This window comes from Paralichthys olivaceus, chromosome 8 (genome assembly GCF_024713975.1).
Source record: "Paralichthys olivaceus isolate ysfri-2021 chromosome 8, ASM2471397v2, whole genome shotgun sequence".
NCBI classification, from domain to species: Eukaryota; Metazoa; Chordata; class Actinopteri; order Pleuronectiformes; family Paralichthyidae; genus Paralichthys; species Paralichthys olivaceus.
Window position 1 is genome coordinate 20,783,065 of NC_091100.1, and position 19,214 is coordinate 20,802,278.

General features: G+C 39.9%; 1 protein-coding gene across 2 annotated transcripts in view; it reads left to right on the top strand.

Moving 5' to 3' along the window:
- Positions 1-18,487, top strand: part of grk4 (G protein-coupled receptor kinase 4) — a 44,316-nt gene extending 25,829 nt beyond the window's left edge. The window contains exons 6-16 of one of the 2 annotated variants that reach the window (XM_020084274.2): positions 3,899-3,991; positions 4,717-4,780; positions 5,094-5,234; positions 9,760-9,950; positions 12,095-12,132; positions 12,975-13,064; positions 13,731-13,939; positions 15,677-15,814; positions 16,473-16,610; positions 16,917-17,094; positions 18,166-18,487. In XM_020084274.2, coding sequence (XP_019939833.2) covers positions 3,899-3,991; positions 4,717-4,780; positions 5,094-5,234; positions 9,760-9,950; positions 12,095-12,132; positions 12,975-13,064; positions 13,731-13,939; positions 15,677-15,814; positions 16,473-16,610; positions 16,917-17,093 — 1,279 coding nt within the window. In that variant the 3' untranslated portion in view covers position 17,094; positions 18,166-18,487. The remainder of the gene's footprint in view (positions 1-3,898; positions 3,992-4,716; positions 4,781-5,093; positions 5,235-9,759; positions 9,951-12,094; positions 12,133-12,974; positions 13,065-13,730; positions 13,940-15,676; positions 15,815-16,472; positions 16,611-16,916; positions 17,095-18,165) is intronic. The other variant, XM_020084273.2, reaches the window with a different exon arrangement.
- Positions 18,488-19,214: the final 727 nt, after the last annotated feature.

Genomic DNA, 19,214 nt, shown 5'->3' on the forward strand with positions numbered 1-19,214 from the left:
TGAAAGTTGGGAGAGTCAGATCAGCAAGCGCTGGATGAAGTGATATGACGGCAGAAAACTCAGCATGAGGGGCTGAGTTGGAAAACTCACAGAGGGCATTGAAAGGAGAAGAAAGGAGAGCAAAAAAGGGGAAATTAGGAAAAGTGAGGAGAAATGGAAAGAGAGTGTTAAGGGGAGCAGGGGAAAACAGCAGAGTGTACAAACATAGAACAACACAGGCACATGTTTGTTACTGAAAGCCTCGCAATAGCTCAGATGTTTTTGAATGAGATTCCTGTTTAACTTCTGTCATCACTCCTTCCAGTATCATCATTATTTGTATTCCACTGTGGTATTTTTATTTTCTTCAATTTCTTGTTCTTTTCCTAAATTCCGATACGTAATTCGGGACCAGGGCTTACTCAGAGGGAAAGCCTGTAGGAAAGCATGGTGCTACACGTGGAAACGTGATTTCTGGCAGAGCCACACATCCACGAGAGAGATGTGTTAGCTCACTCTTGGATTTTCTTCTGCTGCAGTGGAACATATGGTTATGTCATAATAAGAGTAGAGCATGGCCGTTCAGTCCATGTGTTATCGTGATATATTGTGTCTTAACAAAGGTCCCATTTCTGATTTTCCTCCCTTCTCTCTTCCTCTCCACACTCCCTTTGTGTAACAAAAGCCATATTGTAGCCTTGTTTATTTGTACTCCCAGTGGTGTCTGTCTGAGACCCGACTCCAAGCCAGGCACTGCTAGGCTCCTGCCTTTCTGGCGCCCCTTTCTTTAAGTGTCCAGGACCAGTTTTGTCTCATAAGACTCTGCGAAGTTCATTGACCTAATAAGAGAATGTGGATGAGAGTCTGGGCTGAAAAAGAAAATAAAATCAATTGTTTAATAACAAGAGACTTGAGAAATAACTTAATACAATAGAAAAACATATGCTGTGCTTAAGATTTTTCATTAAAAATATGTTTTTTAAATGAGCTTTGATATAAGATTTCAGTGTAGACTCATACTCTGAGCTGAGGAGCAGCAGAGGATAAAGTATTAAAAGCCTTTAGACATATGAGAAAACTCAAAGATCCTGTCAGGATAGATGATGATAGATGCCTGGCTCGTGTGCCCAGCAACTCGCTCCTATGATGACATAATTCAGTTTTCTTTAACACTGCAGAGGGTGCTCCCCTTGTGGAAACTCTCAACTCTCTAGCCCTTTTGCCAAAAACAGCCACCCCAGCGCTGCTGGTAACCACAGGCAGCTTTCCTCATTCTCCTTAGTGATGAAGTAATATGGTCAAGGAAAATCTCCAGGCCAAATATGAGCATCACTTCAGCATTTGGGTGGTAGAGGAGGGAACCGAAGTTTGTAACTTTGGTTTTTAGTCATGTGTCGTAGGCTGGCAGAACAGTTTGTGATTTCACTGGTCAGCAGTAGAGAAAGCTGCACTGGCACAGTTTTTGTGTTTGTTTTGTAACCACCATGTTTTGGATCATAATACAGTATTTTGCCTCTTTAGGTCTGTTATATGTCCAATGTATTTTGCTTAATCACTTGCTTCTATTGTGAAAATACTCTCATGTTAATTAAAGAACCTTCATACCAGTCTTGTTATTCACAATAGAGCACCAGTTACAATTTTTAAAACAATCAACTTTATATAAATTTATCTCCTGCATCGACTAATACAGATATGTATTTCTTACAAATGCAGACGTGCAAAACGGGTAAAACTTTTCAGACACGCCTGTTACTGGGTAATTAATTGATACAAGTACTTGCCGCTGACCTTTGATTCCGTCTTTACTGCCACATAAAGCAGATACTTGGACTCATTTAATCCTGAATTTGGCTGAGAGGTAGAATGCAGTTATTTCAGTCATGATGCTACTGGTAATATTACGCATGTGTGTCTCATACTGGATTAACTACAACTCAGCACTGAAAGCTTGAATTAGTGACTTGTTTTTTTGTCCTAATGTAATATGTTCTGCTCATAATTCAGTAAGTTCTTGTGTACTGTCTAATGTAATATTGGTCAGTAAACATGTCAGTCCACCTGACAGTTAATCACTCAAATGTAAAGATTGTCTTTTAATATTGCCCATAACAGAACTGCATTTCACTTACTAAGAACAGCAAGTAAAAGTTTAAACGTGTCCTGATCAGTTTTCTTGTTAATAAACACATTTTCAGTTCACATTCAGGCTACATCCACAATACAATCTTTTAGTTTTAAAACACTGTTGGCTCCGTTTAAGAGTCTTTTAATCCTGGGTTCTTCATCATGTTTTTTTCTCCTTTACAGCATTTTGTGTAATTAAGCAAAAAATGTCTTTACACAGACAGGCATGTGCCCATGTGATAAACATTTTATTAGTCAAGATGGTGATTATTACTGATGCAGAGCTAAAATGCTTATGTGGACGGAAATAATATGTTTTTTAAAACAAAACATATCATCTCCATCACCGTCTGCCATTTTACAACAAAAATGTGTTAGTATAGGTGAAGTCTTTGTGTTTCTCACCAAAACACAGAACAAAGTCAAGAACAAGTCTAACAAGTTTGCCCAATGCATTTATTTCCCATAAACCGTTTTACAAAAAATATGTAAATCAGGCATTGTTTCAATCCATCTTTGCTTATTTGCAATTAGTTTTTTCTTTGTCCATTTTTGTGTGTCACTGTGTAACTGTGGCTCAGCAGAATGTAACTCACACAAAAAAACCAGAACAGGGTGCTTGATTCTAAACACAGCTCTGCAGCACAACTAGTGGACAGAAACTTAGCAGAATACCTAATAATAAGTACAATTATAAAATTTATTGTGAGAAGTGAACTTGATCAGTTAAATAAATATAAACTCTGTTTATTGACCATTTCCATTTTAATTTCATTCAAGTTGGTAATTGCTCCCAAGCTCTTCTTTTTATCTTCATTTTTATCAAAATTGGTTTCTCTAGTGTCTGGCTTCTCTCCTGGCTTGAATATTTTAGTGTGTCAACAACACTGACAGCAAGGACAGTATAGATATAATTTGCCAGAGACACCACAACTGTCTTTCTGACCTGAATAATTTTTTCTGACAAGCTTTATAACTCTAGCTAGAGATGTAAGTTATCTGTTGATTCAGCCCATGTCTGTTTGGTATGACGTGTGATAAGGAAACAGGGTGTTATAGTCAAATAACATCTGTGGTGAAGTCGATATAGTTAAGATGGACACTAATACGAGAGGCCAGAGGGGTCATGTCAAAGAGTCATGTTCTTACAACTCTCAGTGGGGTGATGGTTGACTTCTGGACAGAAGACGTTAGAGCTGTGACCTTTCATGACCCTTCCTCTCCTCAAAGAACTTAAGTGTTGTTTCGTGTCATCGTGTGTCTGGGCAGGAATTTCACAGAATCAAGGTTTTTGGTTGCTAACGTCAGTGTACATGACATAATCGGACAAATCCAGACAGACTCACACCCAAATTTACGTTTCCACTAAGGCATTCTGCAGAACCTCATGCTCAGTAGAAAACAGTTTCCCCAAAGTCCCCTGTTTCCTGTTGGAGTTTAGTGGAATGTCTCTGTTCAAAGGCATTTTTCAATTTTCACGGTGGCGTATCCACACTGAGTTTTTTCCATCTTTCCACTGAGAGCGGCTTTGAACCATAACACCGCCAGCAATGCCTGAACACACACGCTCAACATGCAGCTATATATACAGATATGCGCACATGTGATTCAGGAAGCAGTCAGAGTGTTTTATAATCAGGTTATAAGGTGTTTTCTAAGAAATGCAGGCAAATGCGGGCATGAAATCTAACATGAGCTTGTTTTATTTTCTTCTTTGCTGGTTTACATTCCAACATCCTCATTAAAGTATTCTTTAAATGATCACCACTCCCCTCTCTCTCCCTTCCTGCAGAATAGTTCGCGATTATCTGAGTGGAACTCCATTTTCCCTCTACCACGAGTCCATGTACTTCTCTCGCTTCCTGCAGTGGAAATGGTTGGAGAGGTAGGTAGTTGGTGCAAAAATACAATTTATGACAGAATGATGCTTATGATCTTGTTCAAGTTAGAATTTTTATTCCCTGTCTGCCAAGGGCATCTCATTTAACCCAATCAGATGTAGGGTACAGCAGAATCGCATTCTAAAACCCAAGCGTTATTCAAAAACAACCACCTCAAAGCTGAGAGCTTTCTGAAGAGCTGACAGAATTGCCAATGTTTACAAAAACGTATTTTTCTCAGCCTCTAAAGCAGAAAGACACAAAAGAAAACGAACATTTGATGGCTAAAACATTTGGCTCTCATTGTAAATCATTTTTTACAATGTTTCTTTTAACTAAAGCTAGCAAACTCGCTGAGTTTTATTAATTAATATTAAATATATGTAAAAGTAATCTGTATATATGCTATACTTACTGTATACGAAATAAATTGCATATTGATTAAATGCTTACAACAAACAAAAAATAATAAGCATTTCATCTATACAGTATGTACTTATGCCTGACTCACGAAGGTGGTGCTGCCAATCAGTGTTTCTGTGTGACTTGTAAATAATTGATGATGCTTTGCGTAATGGCTTGGTGGAAAAAAACAGTCATTAGGGCAGATTAATAATATATTAGAGCATTACTCTGTCTGCAACAGCACAAGGTCTGAAAGAATGACATAACTTATCAGTTTTTTTTATGTCCCCCTATTTTGTCTCTATCTATCTTTCTTTATCTGCAGGCAACCAGTAACCAAAAATACCTTCAGACATTACAGAGTACTAGGGAAAGGTGGATTTGGCGAGGTGAGTGTCACAATGATCAGGAATAAATGTTGGAATGCTGTTGCTGTGACAGTTTAGGCTGGTGTTGTGCTTGTTAAAGTTTTTATGACGGACACTGAACCAACGTTATGTTCCTTTTACACATTAAGTCTGGAAATGAGATGTTGATGTTAATGATTTAAATTGCTACGAGTAACCTATAACACTTTTAAATGCAACGTTGTTTATGTCTTCGCTGCAGTAATCGGTGGTCTGACATATTAAGTTCATTTAGTTGCGGTTTTAGAGGGTGTTTTGCATGTGTGATAATGTTTCCCCGTTCCTTGTTTTCCAGGTTTGTGCCTGCCAAGTACGTGCCACCGGTAAGATGTACGCCTGTAAAAAGCTGGAAAAGAAACGTGTGAAGAAAAGAAAAGGTGAAGCAATGGCACTAAACGAAAAACGCATTTTAGAAAAAGTTAACAGTAGTTTTGTAGTAAGTACTACCTTTTTCTTATTCAACCTTTTCATCAGAATTGTACCTGTTTTCTGTGTCTTTGTGTGAGTGTTTGTGCGTGCTCGCTGCCGCTGTCTGTGAGAGTGTTGTTTGTTATAACTCCAGGATCCTGCAAATGAAATTGAATGGCGTGTTTGCAAAGGCTGTCGATCTGCTTTTAAAGACAGTTGCTGCAACCTCTCAACTGTTTGTTTAATGACGTCCACAACAGGTGGAAAGCTTGTGAGTTGCAGTGGGGACAGACATGAGACAAGTTGCAGGTGCAGTTCGCTTTTCGCAATATCTGACTAGTTCATTCGACCAGCATAGAACCCAAATGTTACTTTATATTTTCATTGCAAACCTGCAATTTTGCACACACGCCACGTTTGATTTTGTTTGGAGCTTTCTGTCAGACCTGAATCATATGTCAATTTGTTCTTAAATTGATTGAACCCTGTTTTGCTACCTTACTATTATCTGATGGTGTTAAAAAGTGAAACAGAAGCTGCTTTCAGACATGCACCAAACTCTGGATAATCTCCTGAAATTATCCAGAGAGGCTGTATGTGAGTACAAAAATGTCCGAGTGAGCGTCTCTGGAGATTTTGTGAAGTTTCTCTTGCCAGCCTCCTTGTAAAAACTAAGAATGTCCATATGTGAACACAGCAGGAGATCCTCTGGAGAATTTACCTTGAGTGAGTGGGCATGTTGATGACATTTCTAACATGTGACAAATGCAAAAATGAATAAAACAAAATTAATACAAATATCTCGGAATGAAAAGCGATCCCATCACATGTAGAAGACATCCAACCAAGATTGAAGAGAGCTTTTGGTGATAAGGGCCGACACACTGTTGATGAGCTGTAAACAAAAATATGTGATCTCTGCAGTGGAATTCGAACATTAAGTCCTGCCTCGCCTGCTGCACCACCCCTCACCTCAATGCTCCAGAGATTTCTTTGTTGTCTGAGTAGAGAATCTCCTGTTGTGTTAATCATGTGTGAAAGGCAAACCCGGGACTAATTGTGGACCCAATTGTGTGGCTCCTCTCTGGAGTTCATGTCTGAAAACAGCTATACTGATACACACACACACTTCACTTACTTTGGCCACATACTTTTTATTTGTCTGATTCCAACTTTTTGCTAAATCCTGAATTCACTAATGGATGGATTCCTCAAAAACAGCTAAATTGGGACAGAGTCCCCTTAAAACTGAACAAAGCACATTGCAAAGCTATTTTAAAATGAGAATATCTTTCACCCATTACTAATTGAATGTAGTTCATTTGAGGCCAGGAAAAAACAGGTCTCTAACCAGATGAAAACTGCATGTCACAGCAGTAACCTGGGCATGGTATATAAGGAGCTGTTTCAATGACACAATTACCAAAGAATTACATAATGGCATTGCTACCTCCATCATTAGGGAAACACTATTTAAACTGGTTTCCCTGGTCATCCAACCACATTAACTTACTGGGACAAATGTCATTAGCATGACTTGTTAAAAAAACACCACAGAATGCAGGTGAAGGTAAACAGTTAAAAGCAGAGCAGCTAAATGTAGAAGAAGTAAGTACAGTGTGTACAAATGATGCAGCAACCCAAAGAAAGAAAATCAGTACGCTGCCACTGGACCCCCATGCCTCAAGCTCTTAATCGTGGCATTGCTCTTGGCTGATTTTCCTATGGAAGATTTCTATAAATTGAGCCATAATCATGACTAAGCAGTGTTTTTTGGCCGCCACTGTAATGCCAAGCTTGAACGCTTTTTAGGGAGTCACCCAACTTTTAATTTGTTACATCAAGGCCACCAAGGCCCTCCACTGAAGGGTGGAGTTTAAGGCTGACAGTCGGTTAACCTGTAAGATATTGTGTGGGAACAGATTATAGGAACAGGACCATGAAGGTTTTATTTGTCAACTATTACATGTAAATCTTTGTTAATTGGTATTCTATGAAAAAATTATTCTACAAATGAGAAGCAAGAGTTGCCATTTGTCAGTGAAGCGCCTCCTGAATGGATCCCTGGGTTCCAGGAGACACAAACACAACATTTGAGGGAATTGGAGTCAAAGAAAACATTTTACAGGGTTTACTCATTTATAAATTTGAATTGCAATGTCTATGAATCATCTGAACTACTACTACCTCTTAATGTGTGTGACGGCATGCATGTTCCTGATGATGTCTATTTTCCTTTGTCCTCTACTTGTCACTTTTGTGTGAAAATGAAAATGCCTGAATTTTCATCCTCCTTTAAAGGCAAATGTTAACACCAGGATTCAGAAGCATTTGGAAAAGTAGTGCTCTGTGCTTCTCTTTCCATTTTGTCCAACTGTACGGACAAGAAACGTCTCAGGTGCTCAGGCAGGAAAAGAAAACTTAGCTTTGGCTCAATGTCCTAGTTCCCCCCAGAAAAATTATTGTTCCAAAGACAAGAAAATTGCAGCAAGTGTTCATTTAACATTCTTGGAACAGGTCAAGGAGAAAGTGGAGGGATAATTTCTGGTCTGTGGATGTGAGTGTGTGTGCAATGTGTACTTTGAATGTTTGTATGTACTGTAGAACATGGTGTAACTGTTTAACTGTACAGAGCTGTGATATTGATCTGTAGTACAGTAACCTAGACTGTAACAGAGCCTCCCAGTCTCTCCTTGTATTCTCTATGTGAAGCTAATGGTTGTTTGGGTTCTACTACGTGTTGGATTAGTCTGTTTCAAATGCGGCATGAGCTATGCTGCGTGTCCTTGTTTGAGTGAGTCATGGCAGAGATGTGTATGGGCATGCACACACATACACACACACAGAACCATTTGCCAATCCCAGGTGACGAGATCTGCTAGTCTTAGGTTCTGTAACAAGCCCACTCCAGTGTGTGTTTGAATGTGTGTGTGTGTGTGTGTGTTCGTTCTCTGTGCTGCAGGCAGAACTGATGACTCTTCATGTGCCTCTCTACCTACGAGAGCAGCTCTGTTGCCTAGCAACATTGACCAAACAGCAGCAGCAAGGAGAAGAGTCAAGTGCTCTCTCAAACCTCTCATTTCTCTCTCTCGCTATTCTTCTTTACCTGGTTTTTTTTTATCAGTGCATACGATTAGTCAATACGTGCTGTTGGGTTTAAGATATAACCCATTTGCGTGTGGGTGCGTATATATGTGTGTGAGACACAGCGGGGTCATCTGTATTGAATTGTAAAACAGTTGCCAGTTTGATTTAATTTATCTTAGAATTTGAACGCTTCTAATCTAAAATTAGTCTGATATATGATTCCATGATTTTCCATAAACAAATATTAGATAACTGATCACTTAATAAAACAAAATCTCATTAAATCAGTGAACAATTGAACATGAGAAATGTCCATTACTGTCATGTTCTTTGCCTGAGAAACTCTAGGGGGGCCAACACATGTTGTGATGTTATGATTCACCTCCTTTGAGAGTAAAGTCATTTCCAGTGAGCTAAGAGATGCTCTTATATTGCATGAGCACAGATGTGAGGCAGTAGAGGACATTTTGATTGCACAGTTGAAATTGTATTGTACTGTATTTGATTGTACTTTTTCCACTGTTGGGATGCTTTTTGGATTTATACATTTTACTAACAACACGTGCTGTGCCCCTTCTTAACCTGCCTGTTAGAAATGTTTGTTTGGCCTATGGTTTCTTTCTGAAACTGTAAAAGTGAACTGTGATAATTAAGCATCAGCAAGTAAACACTAACTGCTGGACACAGTCCACAAAACCCTAAAGCTGCACCACTGCTACTGCACAAAGATCTGTTCACCTGTTTATTCAAAGTTCAGTGAAGCCCGACTCTTGAACTGGAGAATGAGCTATTGTTGCTGTTGTGTTGAGCGTATTCTTGTCGTAATCAACAATGTTACTTCTGTTGATGAGTCCCAACAGAGGGACTGTTGCAGCAACAGAGCTGCAGCAACAGAGCACCAGTTGCCTGTTTAATTCAGAGTTTATTAATATTGTGTGTGTGTGTGTGTGTGTGAGTGTGTGTGTGTGTGGTCCAACTCTGACCACATACTCTCTAGCAGATGGGATTCCTCCTGATGGCAGCAACATCCTGCTTGTTCATAGCGGCACACTCACGATACCCTGCATGTCATTGACTCACAGGGGGAGGAGGGTAGAGAAGTTGACTTTGGTGGGAATGAAGGGAGAAAAGAGAGATAGATGGTGGGATTAGAGGGACAGGACATTAGCGGATGGAGAGGAAGCTTCTGGTTTTCCATATCTGTGATGTATCGCTCTCAGTTTCTCTTTGTGTACATTCTGGAGATTGTGATGTGGGATAATGGACCATTATTTGGGGCATTAACCAAACCAATTCAAAAATTCGTGCCCTTCTAGCCACTGTGTCTCTTACCACTGTTCTTCCCTCTTCCTCCTCCTTCTCCCCTCTCCCTCTCTTGTTGTCCTCTTCTACACTGACTTCTTTCTCCTCGACTCGACCCTCACCTCCCTTGTTACCACTTCCCCCAAATTTGCCTCCCTGTCCAGGTTAGTCTAGCATATGCCTATGAGACCAAGGATGCGTTGTGCCTGGTGCTGACAATAATGAATGGCGGTGACTTAAAGTTTCACATCTACAACATGGGCAACTCTGGCTTTGACGAGCAGAGGGCCATCTTCTACGCTGCTGAGATCTGCTGTGGCCTTGAGGACCTGCACCGTGAGAGGATAGTCTACAGGTAAAGGTCACACAGGGGTTAGAAACACTTTGGGACAGGTGAAGATGTGTTGAGTCAAAAAAATAAAAATAAGTTAGTGATTGTATTTCTGTTTACAACATTTGAAGATCCTGTGGGCCATCTGTAGTCTCTCAAGTCAATATAGAGGCTTTAGGAAAAATGCTTGGGGTATTTTAAGGTTCTTTGTCTCTGGGGATTAATGTGTGGTTTACAGTCCCAGAAGCATTTCATGAAGTTGCGTAAAACTGGCTAAATGTCTTGACATTTAAAGGAGCCCTCTTCTAATTTTGCACACGAAGTTCAGGTTACTTAAGCACAGAGTTTGGTACTGTTCACATGTAAACAGTACCACTATCTTTTTTAAGTACTTAACTCCCTCTGTAGTTCAGACTACTGCAGTGCTTGCATAGTGCACCCTGGTGTCATTTTTAACTATAAATAGTCTGCATTTAACATACTATTTGTTTTATACTAAGCGATTTTCAGAAACATTCACACATGATTTTGATTTAGGCTATTAAAATTGTTGAGATTATGTCAATCATGACTGAAAGAGCCCAATTCATCCTTAAAATTATTACCCAAAGATTTTTGAGAAAGTATACACATGCACATAACCATTCACATCAACTGGTGTGTGGACATTCTTTTCTAATTTCCTCAAGATGAAGTTGACAATGATTTGTCACTTTCGTCGTTCTCAGACGGTTCAATCTTAGGCGGTGGCTGCAGGTGTGCAAACACTACAACACAACATTGTACCACAACTATTACACTAAGTATCGTCTGCATTGACTTTAAAAAGTGTAACCACGTCACTCTTTGCTTGCCACTACCCTGCCTCACTGTGACTTGAACAACATGCAGCGATGAAAACATACTAACGTTAGTCTTGGTCCTTTCCTGCAGTCTCACCTTGATGATCTCTCAGGTACCAGAATTGACCACCATCCTATTTAATCAGTCTTCTCTAATACCGACAACTTCGGCACGCCACCCTCCTTGTCACGACTATTACCATTTAGCTTGTAAATAAGGGGAAAACATGGATAATACTTTTGTGGCTGACAGAAAATAACTGATGACGCATTGATGGGATCCGAGTTATCTCAGATTAGGATTGGGACTTGACATTTTTATAAAAAAGTCTGGGTGTGGAGATTGGAGGACGTTTTAACCACAGACAGTGGGGGTTAAATGAAAAGATTAAATCCAGATGTATCATGAAAAATGTGAGATCTGAGATTTTGAAGTCATGACAACTGGATGTGCACTAGGTAATCAGTGGGATATCCCTTTAATCTAGAGACCTGATTTGGCTTTACCAATGCAAGAGGTTTCTAAAACATGCGATAACTGTATGTCAGAACTCTCTGACCCAGCAATGGTGTAAATAAGAGATATTTTCAAGAAGAAGAATATAAAGTCCTGGGTGATGAAGTGTGACTGGATTAATGTTTTACTGATTTTACTGAGGTGTGTCACACTCGATGGAACCTCAAAGTAATGCCAACATAAACACTGATGTTCCTAGAACACACATGCTCCCTCATACACACGCCCCAAATATTCACATAAACACACACAGTGTTCTTTGATGTCCACGTGTGTTATAATAACCTTCACTGTTAGTACTATGGTTATGGTCGGCATTCGTTCAGTGCCCCAGTTTTCATAGATATAATAACAACACAATAAATGGCAAACGTCTGGTATCTTACCTGAGATAATTAAAAGAGGATCCCGATAAAAACAAATGACAATTAAATGTTTATTACATTATAAGAAAAACAAATTGATGGGTTTTGAGAGGGGTTTAATAAAAAACAATGACCAACAAGCTTAAGTTGTGTTGCAACACTATTGAAAGCAGAACTGTGGCTCAGTACCACACATTACACACAGTATCAAAGCAAATCAACATAGATATTATCTAATATATTTAATAATCTAATCTAATGAGACTGTAAAAAAACAGAAAGCCCACAGGCACTAAAAGACAATGAAAGGCCATCAAAAAGACAAGCGAATGAAGAGTACAAATATTTATCCAGGATTTAGTTGTTATATCCTTGCTCTCTGTTTTTAAACATGCGTTATGTCAAATGTATCTCTCACCACCAATGTGCCCTTTTTTCTGGCAGGGATTTGAAACCTGAAAATATCCTTCTGGATGATCGTGGTACGTCACAATTCTTTTTTTCCCCCTCTTGTTTAGTTCAGACCAGAGTGAGCTAATTTGTGGGTAAACTTCTTGGCTTGAGAATATTATTTGTTTTCCACTGTTTATTTGTTGTAACTCATAGCTCACAATGTTCAAAACAAGTGAACAGTTTGTAAGGATCCCACTTTGTAATGTGCACCCACCACAGCAGAATGTCTCCCCATCGTTCCCAGGCCGAAAAGTCCTCTCTTCAAGTTTCTCACACCACGCTCTCTCCTCTGACTCATACTCCTTCGTATCTCTTCTCTGTGACACAGTCTTATCTTGAAATAGAGGAATCTCCTCTGTGCTACTCTGAAACGCTTACTCTTTTCTCTGTCTTAAGCACTTATGTATACAAATCTGTGTGTGTGTATAAATATATATATATATCTTTTTATGATATAGCATAACATGATTGTTGTCAGGGCACTTCTGCTTTGCCCTACTTTTTGCTGGTTTCTCAGAACAGTGGATGTCCCAGAAATCTAAAAATGTTTCTCTGTACACTATCACTTAAAGGTCCAGTGTGTAAGATTTAGTTGAAAGGGAACTATTGGCAGAAATTTAATGTAGAATAATCCTCATGATGTTTTCACTAGTTCGTTTCATCTAAATTGTATGAATTGTAGTTTTCTTTACTCCAGAAAATGGACAAACTAAACATCTTTTGATGAGGGGAGTTCAGCTGCAACATGCAATTTGAACACTAGATATCACAAAATTCTACACACTGTACCTTTAAACAAGTGTAAGTGATTATTCAAATATGCACAACACCACCATCTCAGTTGGGTAGTGAATCTGTGGTTTTTGTTTAGGACACATTCGGATTTCAGACCTGGGCCTTGCTGTTCAGATCCCTGAAGGAGAGACGATACGAGGGAGAGTGGGGACTGTTGGATACATGGGTAAGAATAAAATAAAAAAACTTTCTAAAAATTAAAAGCAAGCATTAGCACTGGTGGTCACTTTTTTAAGTCAAGTTTTGCTCAAAAAACTCTCTGATACCTCAATATTCTGCAACCAATCCTTTGCAAACTGTGCATTCACAAGATCCTCGGAAGGTCCCATTTCCTGAATTGGAAAGTCTTTGTTTTGAATTCGGTGTGCTCGTGTGCTTTAAAGTTGGAACTTGCAAAAAAACATTGACACTCTGTGTTGTATTTATGTGTTTGGAGCTTTAAACAACACAATGACAACTCTTTGCAATATTCGCAAAAGAATGCATCAGTTGTGACAGACAAATAAATAATTTAAAACGTGCACATTTTATAATAAAAATGCCTGCCATGGCTGAAAGAGTGAGAGATGGATGCAGTTTGCAAAATTATGTTCATTGGTTTATAAGTGATGATGTCCGCAATTCTGCAACTTGTGTACTTAAGTTCTCAAAGACTTTCCAAGTTGATGTAGCATCCTATGTGAATTTCCCAGTTGAGAATTTCTTTTTCCAATTATTCTGACATCACATGAGGACAATAACTCATCTCTACACAACTTTCTACTCCATTTTTGTGTTTCAGTCTTAAATCTGCCTTAAATCTCTCATTTGTTCCTCCTCATGTCTCCCTTAGCTCCTGAGGTGATCCAGAATGAGAGCTACAACTTCAGCCCAGACTGGTGGGGGCTGGGCTGCCTGATCTTTGAGATGATCCAGGGCCAGTCGCCCTTCCGCAAGCGCAAGGAGCGCGTCAAGCGTGAGGAGGTGGACAGGCGAGTGCGCGAGGACCAGGAGGAGTACTCTGATAAGTTCTCAGAGGAGGCAAAGGACATCTGCAGACAGGTTAGCATGAGAGGATCCAAGTGGTGGATGAATGTGGGATTAGGAGATGAATGAGAAAAGAGGACAACGGAAGTGAAGAACATCTCGCTTTGGCTCATTTGTGTTTTCATTCCTATAGGAAAAAGCCTCCTCAGAGTTTAAACCTTTTATAAAATGTTTTGGCCACTTGAGGGCAGCGGAACAAACTATAAACTCAACAAAGACATGTAGAGCTGAAGAGTGTGGTTCTGGAAGTATAAATCCCATTCATTTTCTGAATAGAGAGACAGCAATAATTTTGTCTGTATGATATCAACCACGTTTTAGGAAAACAAGTTTGTGTTATTTTATTATATTGGGTTTTAATCAAGAAGTCTAACATGGTCCTTTTGTTCAGAGATGAGGAAAAGAGTCCAAAGGGGTAAAAATCTCTACAAGTCAGATAATATACTGCTTAAAAATATTATTATCAATGCAGTCTTGTATTGTTTTTTTACCCAGAATCAAATGTTTTATGGTCATAATTGATCTGGTAGGTGGTTCTGAGACATTAATGGAGAAAATGAATGGAAAATGTACTTTTGGAACCAAAGACCTTCTAAAAGTGGGCGATCTGAGTTACACTTTATATGATCTTTTAAAAGTAGAAATGCTAAAATCAAACAGTGGGGCTGAAAGAGGTTAAGATACTCTGCAGAGCTGATGGGATATCACTGCTGGGCTGCCATTATACAAAACCACAAGAACCTTTCACACACTCAGATCATTTCAAAGTTAAGGTAGAAATATTGATTGGTGCAAATTAAAGGAAAACAAAGGTTTATTACAACTTCAGCTCTCTTTCACCTCCTCTGTCCTCTTCAATGTCACTAACTGTGATCCAAGAGGGAGCCTCTGAGCTGCTATGAGCTTCAGAGCAGGAGGGGACGGGACGCTTATTTGTGTGACGTGGTGGAACATTCTGACCCAGGTTCAAGCAGATTCAAAGGTTCCCTCGGGGAGAGGAGCAGTAGTGGAGGGAGCAGGGAGAAGAGAGGTTTCTGCGAGAAATGGGAGTAAGATAATAAGGAAGGCGAGAGAGCCGTGGCTGTTACCGCAGCCCAGAATACGTAAGTGATCTGAGTCGTCAGGATTGGAAAGTGAGAGCGAGAGTCTGCTTTGAACCCTGGTGTAAATTGAGCAGGGATTGCACGAGGACAACAGGAAACAAAGAGATGTGCTGACAAAAGTGAGAGGACGTGTCAGTGAAAGCCATCAGCTTTTAGATGACGAAAGGCCAGTGAGTGTCCGCTAGTAGCCAAACCACTGAACAACACTCATCCACTTCATAAGACCGCTGTACTGTAGGTGGTGTGTTGGTAATATTATTGAGAAGCTCTTATAGAGCGCTCTCTAACTCTATCCATCATGGTGTTACATTATTTATGGATTTGTATGGTTTTTCATTCGATTATGTAGGATCAGATACATAAAATCCAGAGGATCACCTGCAAACTATGTCCGTGTGTGTTTTGTGTATGATGTACTGGAGAAATTGGTCATAAAACTGTCCTTAACCTTTGTGTCGTGTTCGTGTTAGTCCAACATCACAAGAACTCCCTCCCCTCACATGAGTGTGGGATTTGTCGACGGAGAAAAGGGCTTTAATAGTTTTATGGTATTCTTAGTGAATTTCACGTTTAGCTATAATTTATCTGCCAGAGACATTTGGACACACATCTTTAGAGAATTTCATTTATTTACTCTTCCTTGCATCAGCTCCTGGCCAAAGACCCCAAGGAGCGCCTTGGTTGTCTGGGTCACGGGGCCATAGAGGTCAAGCAGCACCCGATCTTCAGGAACATCAACTTCAAACGGCTGGAGGCGAACATGCTGGACCCCCCCTTCAGCCCAGATGTAAGAACTACACACACACACAAAAGCTCCCAGCATGCACTGCACTGTACATACAGGCTCAGTTCTCATTTCACAGCTTGTAGCCTGAAACCTCGTTGAGCTGTGAATCAGCATACAGGAAATACCATTGTCACAACTAAACAAACATTTCCAGTATATGCCCCGTGATCAGGGAAGCCAGAGGGGGTGATGAGGAGTGGTCGTATGATTACAGTGTTGTATGAAATCCTGAACTGGCTGATAGAACCATTTTTTGCAGACATCACAAATGGATGTAGTTCAACGAAAATAACCTGAGCTTTCATGCTGGACTCACAGACTTGTGACTGGGATAACAAAGCTGTTCGTAGAGAGACTCGTCACAGTTTCAGTGTCATAAATAGACTCAGTGAGGGAGAGTGACTGACCTGAGAGGTTAAATCAATAGCTGAAAGTAGATAGTGTTATCTGCCATTCTATTTTGGGTTATTCGGGTCAGTAGGAGCACGCTGACGTAAACACAGCAACAAAGGGTCTTCAGCTATGTGAAGATTTACATTTGGTGAAATATCCTTGTGATTTAAACTCTTTCAGACCTTTTCAGGGTTTTTTTCAGGTCTTTTTCTCATCTGTCCAGCTCCCTTTTTGTAATTCTCTCACGTCTCATCCTCTCTTTCAGCCTCGGGCCGTGTACTGTAAAGACGTCCTGGACATTGAGCAGTTTTCCACCGTCAAAGGTGTGAACCTTGACCCCACAGACGACGACTTCTACCACAAGTTTGTCACAGGCAGTGTCTCCATCCCGTGGCAGAATGAGGTACTGCACACCCAGGCCTCTGAGATGATGTAATTGTTCAGTCTCACAGCAGACATAACGCAGAACACCACCAGTGGTGTCATAGTGATACATATCAATGAAGGAGGATAAATTGTCATTGATGCTCATTAATGTCAATGAGTTAAGTCAGTGGAGTGCGGAGGTGTTGATTTACATCCTATATGTTAACATCAGATGGATCCTGAAAAGGTTTTCTGCATTATAAACAAATGATACCCACCTAATGCTAACTCACATGTCTGAAAGTGTTACAGGCTGTATAACTGGACTGCTCATCTTTTGCAGATGATCGAGATGGAGTGCTTTAAAGAAATCAATGTCTACGAGACGGATGGGACCCTGTGCTCAGACCTAGACATAAACCGGCCCAACCCTCCACCAAAGAGAGGCTTCTTCTACCGCCTGTTCAGAAGAGAGGCAAGTGCTAGTGCTCCGGCAACTGTTCGAGGGGGTGGGGGCTAAGGTACTTCCTCTCTTACTTCTTTCCTCCCTTTTTTTCCGAGGCCTTGTCCAAACTCCACGTGTGAAAAGATTATTCCTCAACCCCAGAGAAATTAGAATGTTGAATAGTTGTTTCCAGTTCATTTGTGTTCGTTGGAATAAGGCCTCCCTTTTTTCTATCAGTTGGATATTTTCAGTCCCTTGCTTATCCCTCTGCATGTTTCTTCCTGTATTTTGTACTTTGTTTTAGGGTTCAAACATAGGGAATAGTTTGTTGATGGTACTGGTTTATGGTTGTGGGAAGACTGGACATTAAGCTCTGCCAATAATAATAAATATAACTTTATTTTTATAGCACTTTTCTTTACAGCAAAAATATGAACAATCAGAGTAAAGAAATAATAAGGGTACAAATAATTAGTCATAGACATCATGTGATGAAAGTTTTTTTTATAGAGATGCATCTTAAGAAGAGAGATAAAATGGGTAACTGTTTCTGCTAGTCTAATGTCTTCAGGCAGATTGTTCCAAAGTGTAGTGCAATAACATGACAGTTAGTTTTAAGTTGCTAGCTTAATTACCAGTCCATTTTACTGAGAGTATAAAATAAATACTTTCATATTTCAATTTAAAAAGCGCCCATATAGCTAGGAAGTAGCCCCCATGTGTATATGGTCCATGAGTGCTTTACAGAAGTATATGTTTCAAAGATTGATTTAGATCTTCTTAGTAAAGACAAAGAATGTATACACTATCAGGTGTCAATTAAGGAAAGTACACATGATGTTAACTTGGGCTGGTACAGAAACAAATTTAACAGATGAAGCATTTAAATTGTTTAATTGCTTTATTTGATATTTCTATTATAAAGGAAAGTGCAATAACAGTAGAATCTTTGTTTCCATTTCATGTCTTATGTTGTCTTCTAACTTGCTCAGAGTCTGTGTCTGAGTGCTGGACACCTGCTTCAGAATTACATCATGTGGTCAAGTCACGGTCGCCGTTTTTTGAGATCGAGGGATCATTTTTCGCATGCTAGATGGCGAGAGATGCTGATCCTAGTGATATATTTTCAACTTTTGGTTCTCCCCAGGTCTGTTTTAAGAGCGGTTACAGTGACGACGAGACCGAAGAGCCCTCGCGACTTTAAACCACTCCCTTCAACCCCGCCGGCTACCCCCACCCCGCCCCTCCCTCGCCGCTGAACTTATCCACAAACTCCAACCGAGCGCAAATCTTAGGAACTCAGTGAATGTTGACCTGTATTTATGAGCTGTATTAAAAGTGTATTATAATTAAAGAAAAAAGTATGAGTTTAAAGATTTTGTACATTTGTACTTGAATTTATGTCTAGATGTATATTTTCACTAAAGGTTGTATTGTACAAAAAGCCATAAAAGTACCACTTGAATGCATACATTACATTTTTTTTTTTCCTTTTTCCTTTCCTTTTGGAATGAGTATGGATAATGTGTATTGGGGAGTTTTTTAAGAAGCACAGTACCAGTTGTTGTTTTTTTGTCTCAATGTAGCATAAGGCCTTTTTTGTTTTTATATGTGCTGTATGTTTGTCATTGATTTGGCCAACGTGACGTGTTGTTAGCACATCAGATCCACCCCCATCCCGAATGAACCTTTAGCCTCTTAACCCATCGAGGCTTAGGTAGATCTGGGTGGGTGTAGATCTAAATGAATCCAGTCTAACGTTGCTGTGTTGAGGCCATGCTGCTTAAACCTTCCCATATATTTCCCAGCTCTCCACATTTTTACTTTTGGAGTCTAAGATCCTTTCCTCGGTCCAGACAGGCAGGTTGTGGTGGAATGGATGGCATGCGTAGTAAAGCATCCGCTAGGTGCCTGGACCAGCTTCATTCTAGCAGAGACGGTGTGGATTTCTTTCTGACAACCTTTTCTTCAGCATGCGCAACATTAAGTATCCTTACAAATACAAAAGAATATTTGGGAAGTTAGTTTTTGTGACACACGGCCTGATTATCATTCCTGGACCTCTCCAAAAACCTTTCCAGAGCTGCAAACTGCTCAGATGCGCAGTGTTTTTCCTTTGGGAGCACAGCTGTTGAGTTAACGTCTGTTACATTGCTCACTCAGGCAGAACATGTTTTGGTGACTTATATTTACCCC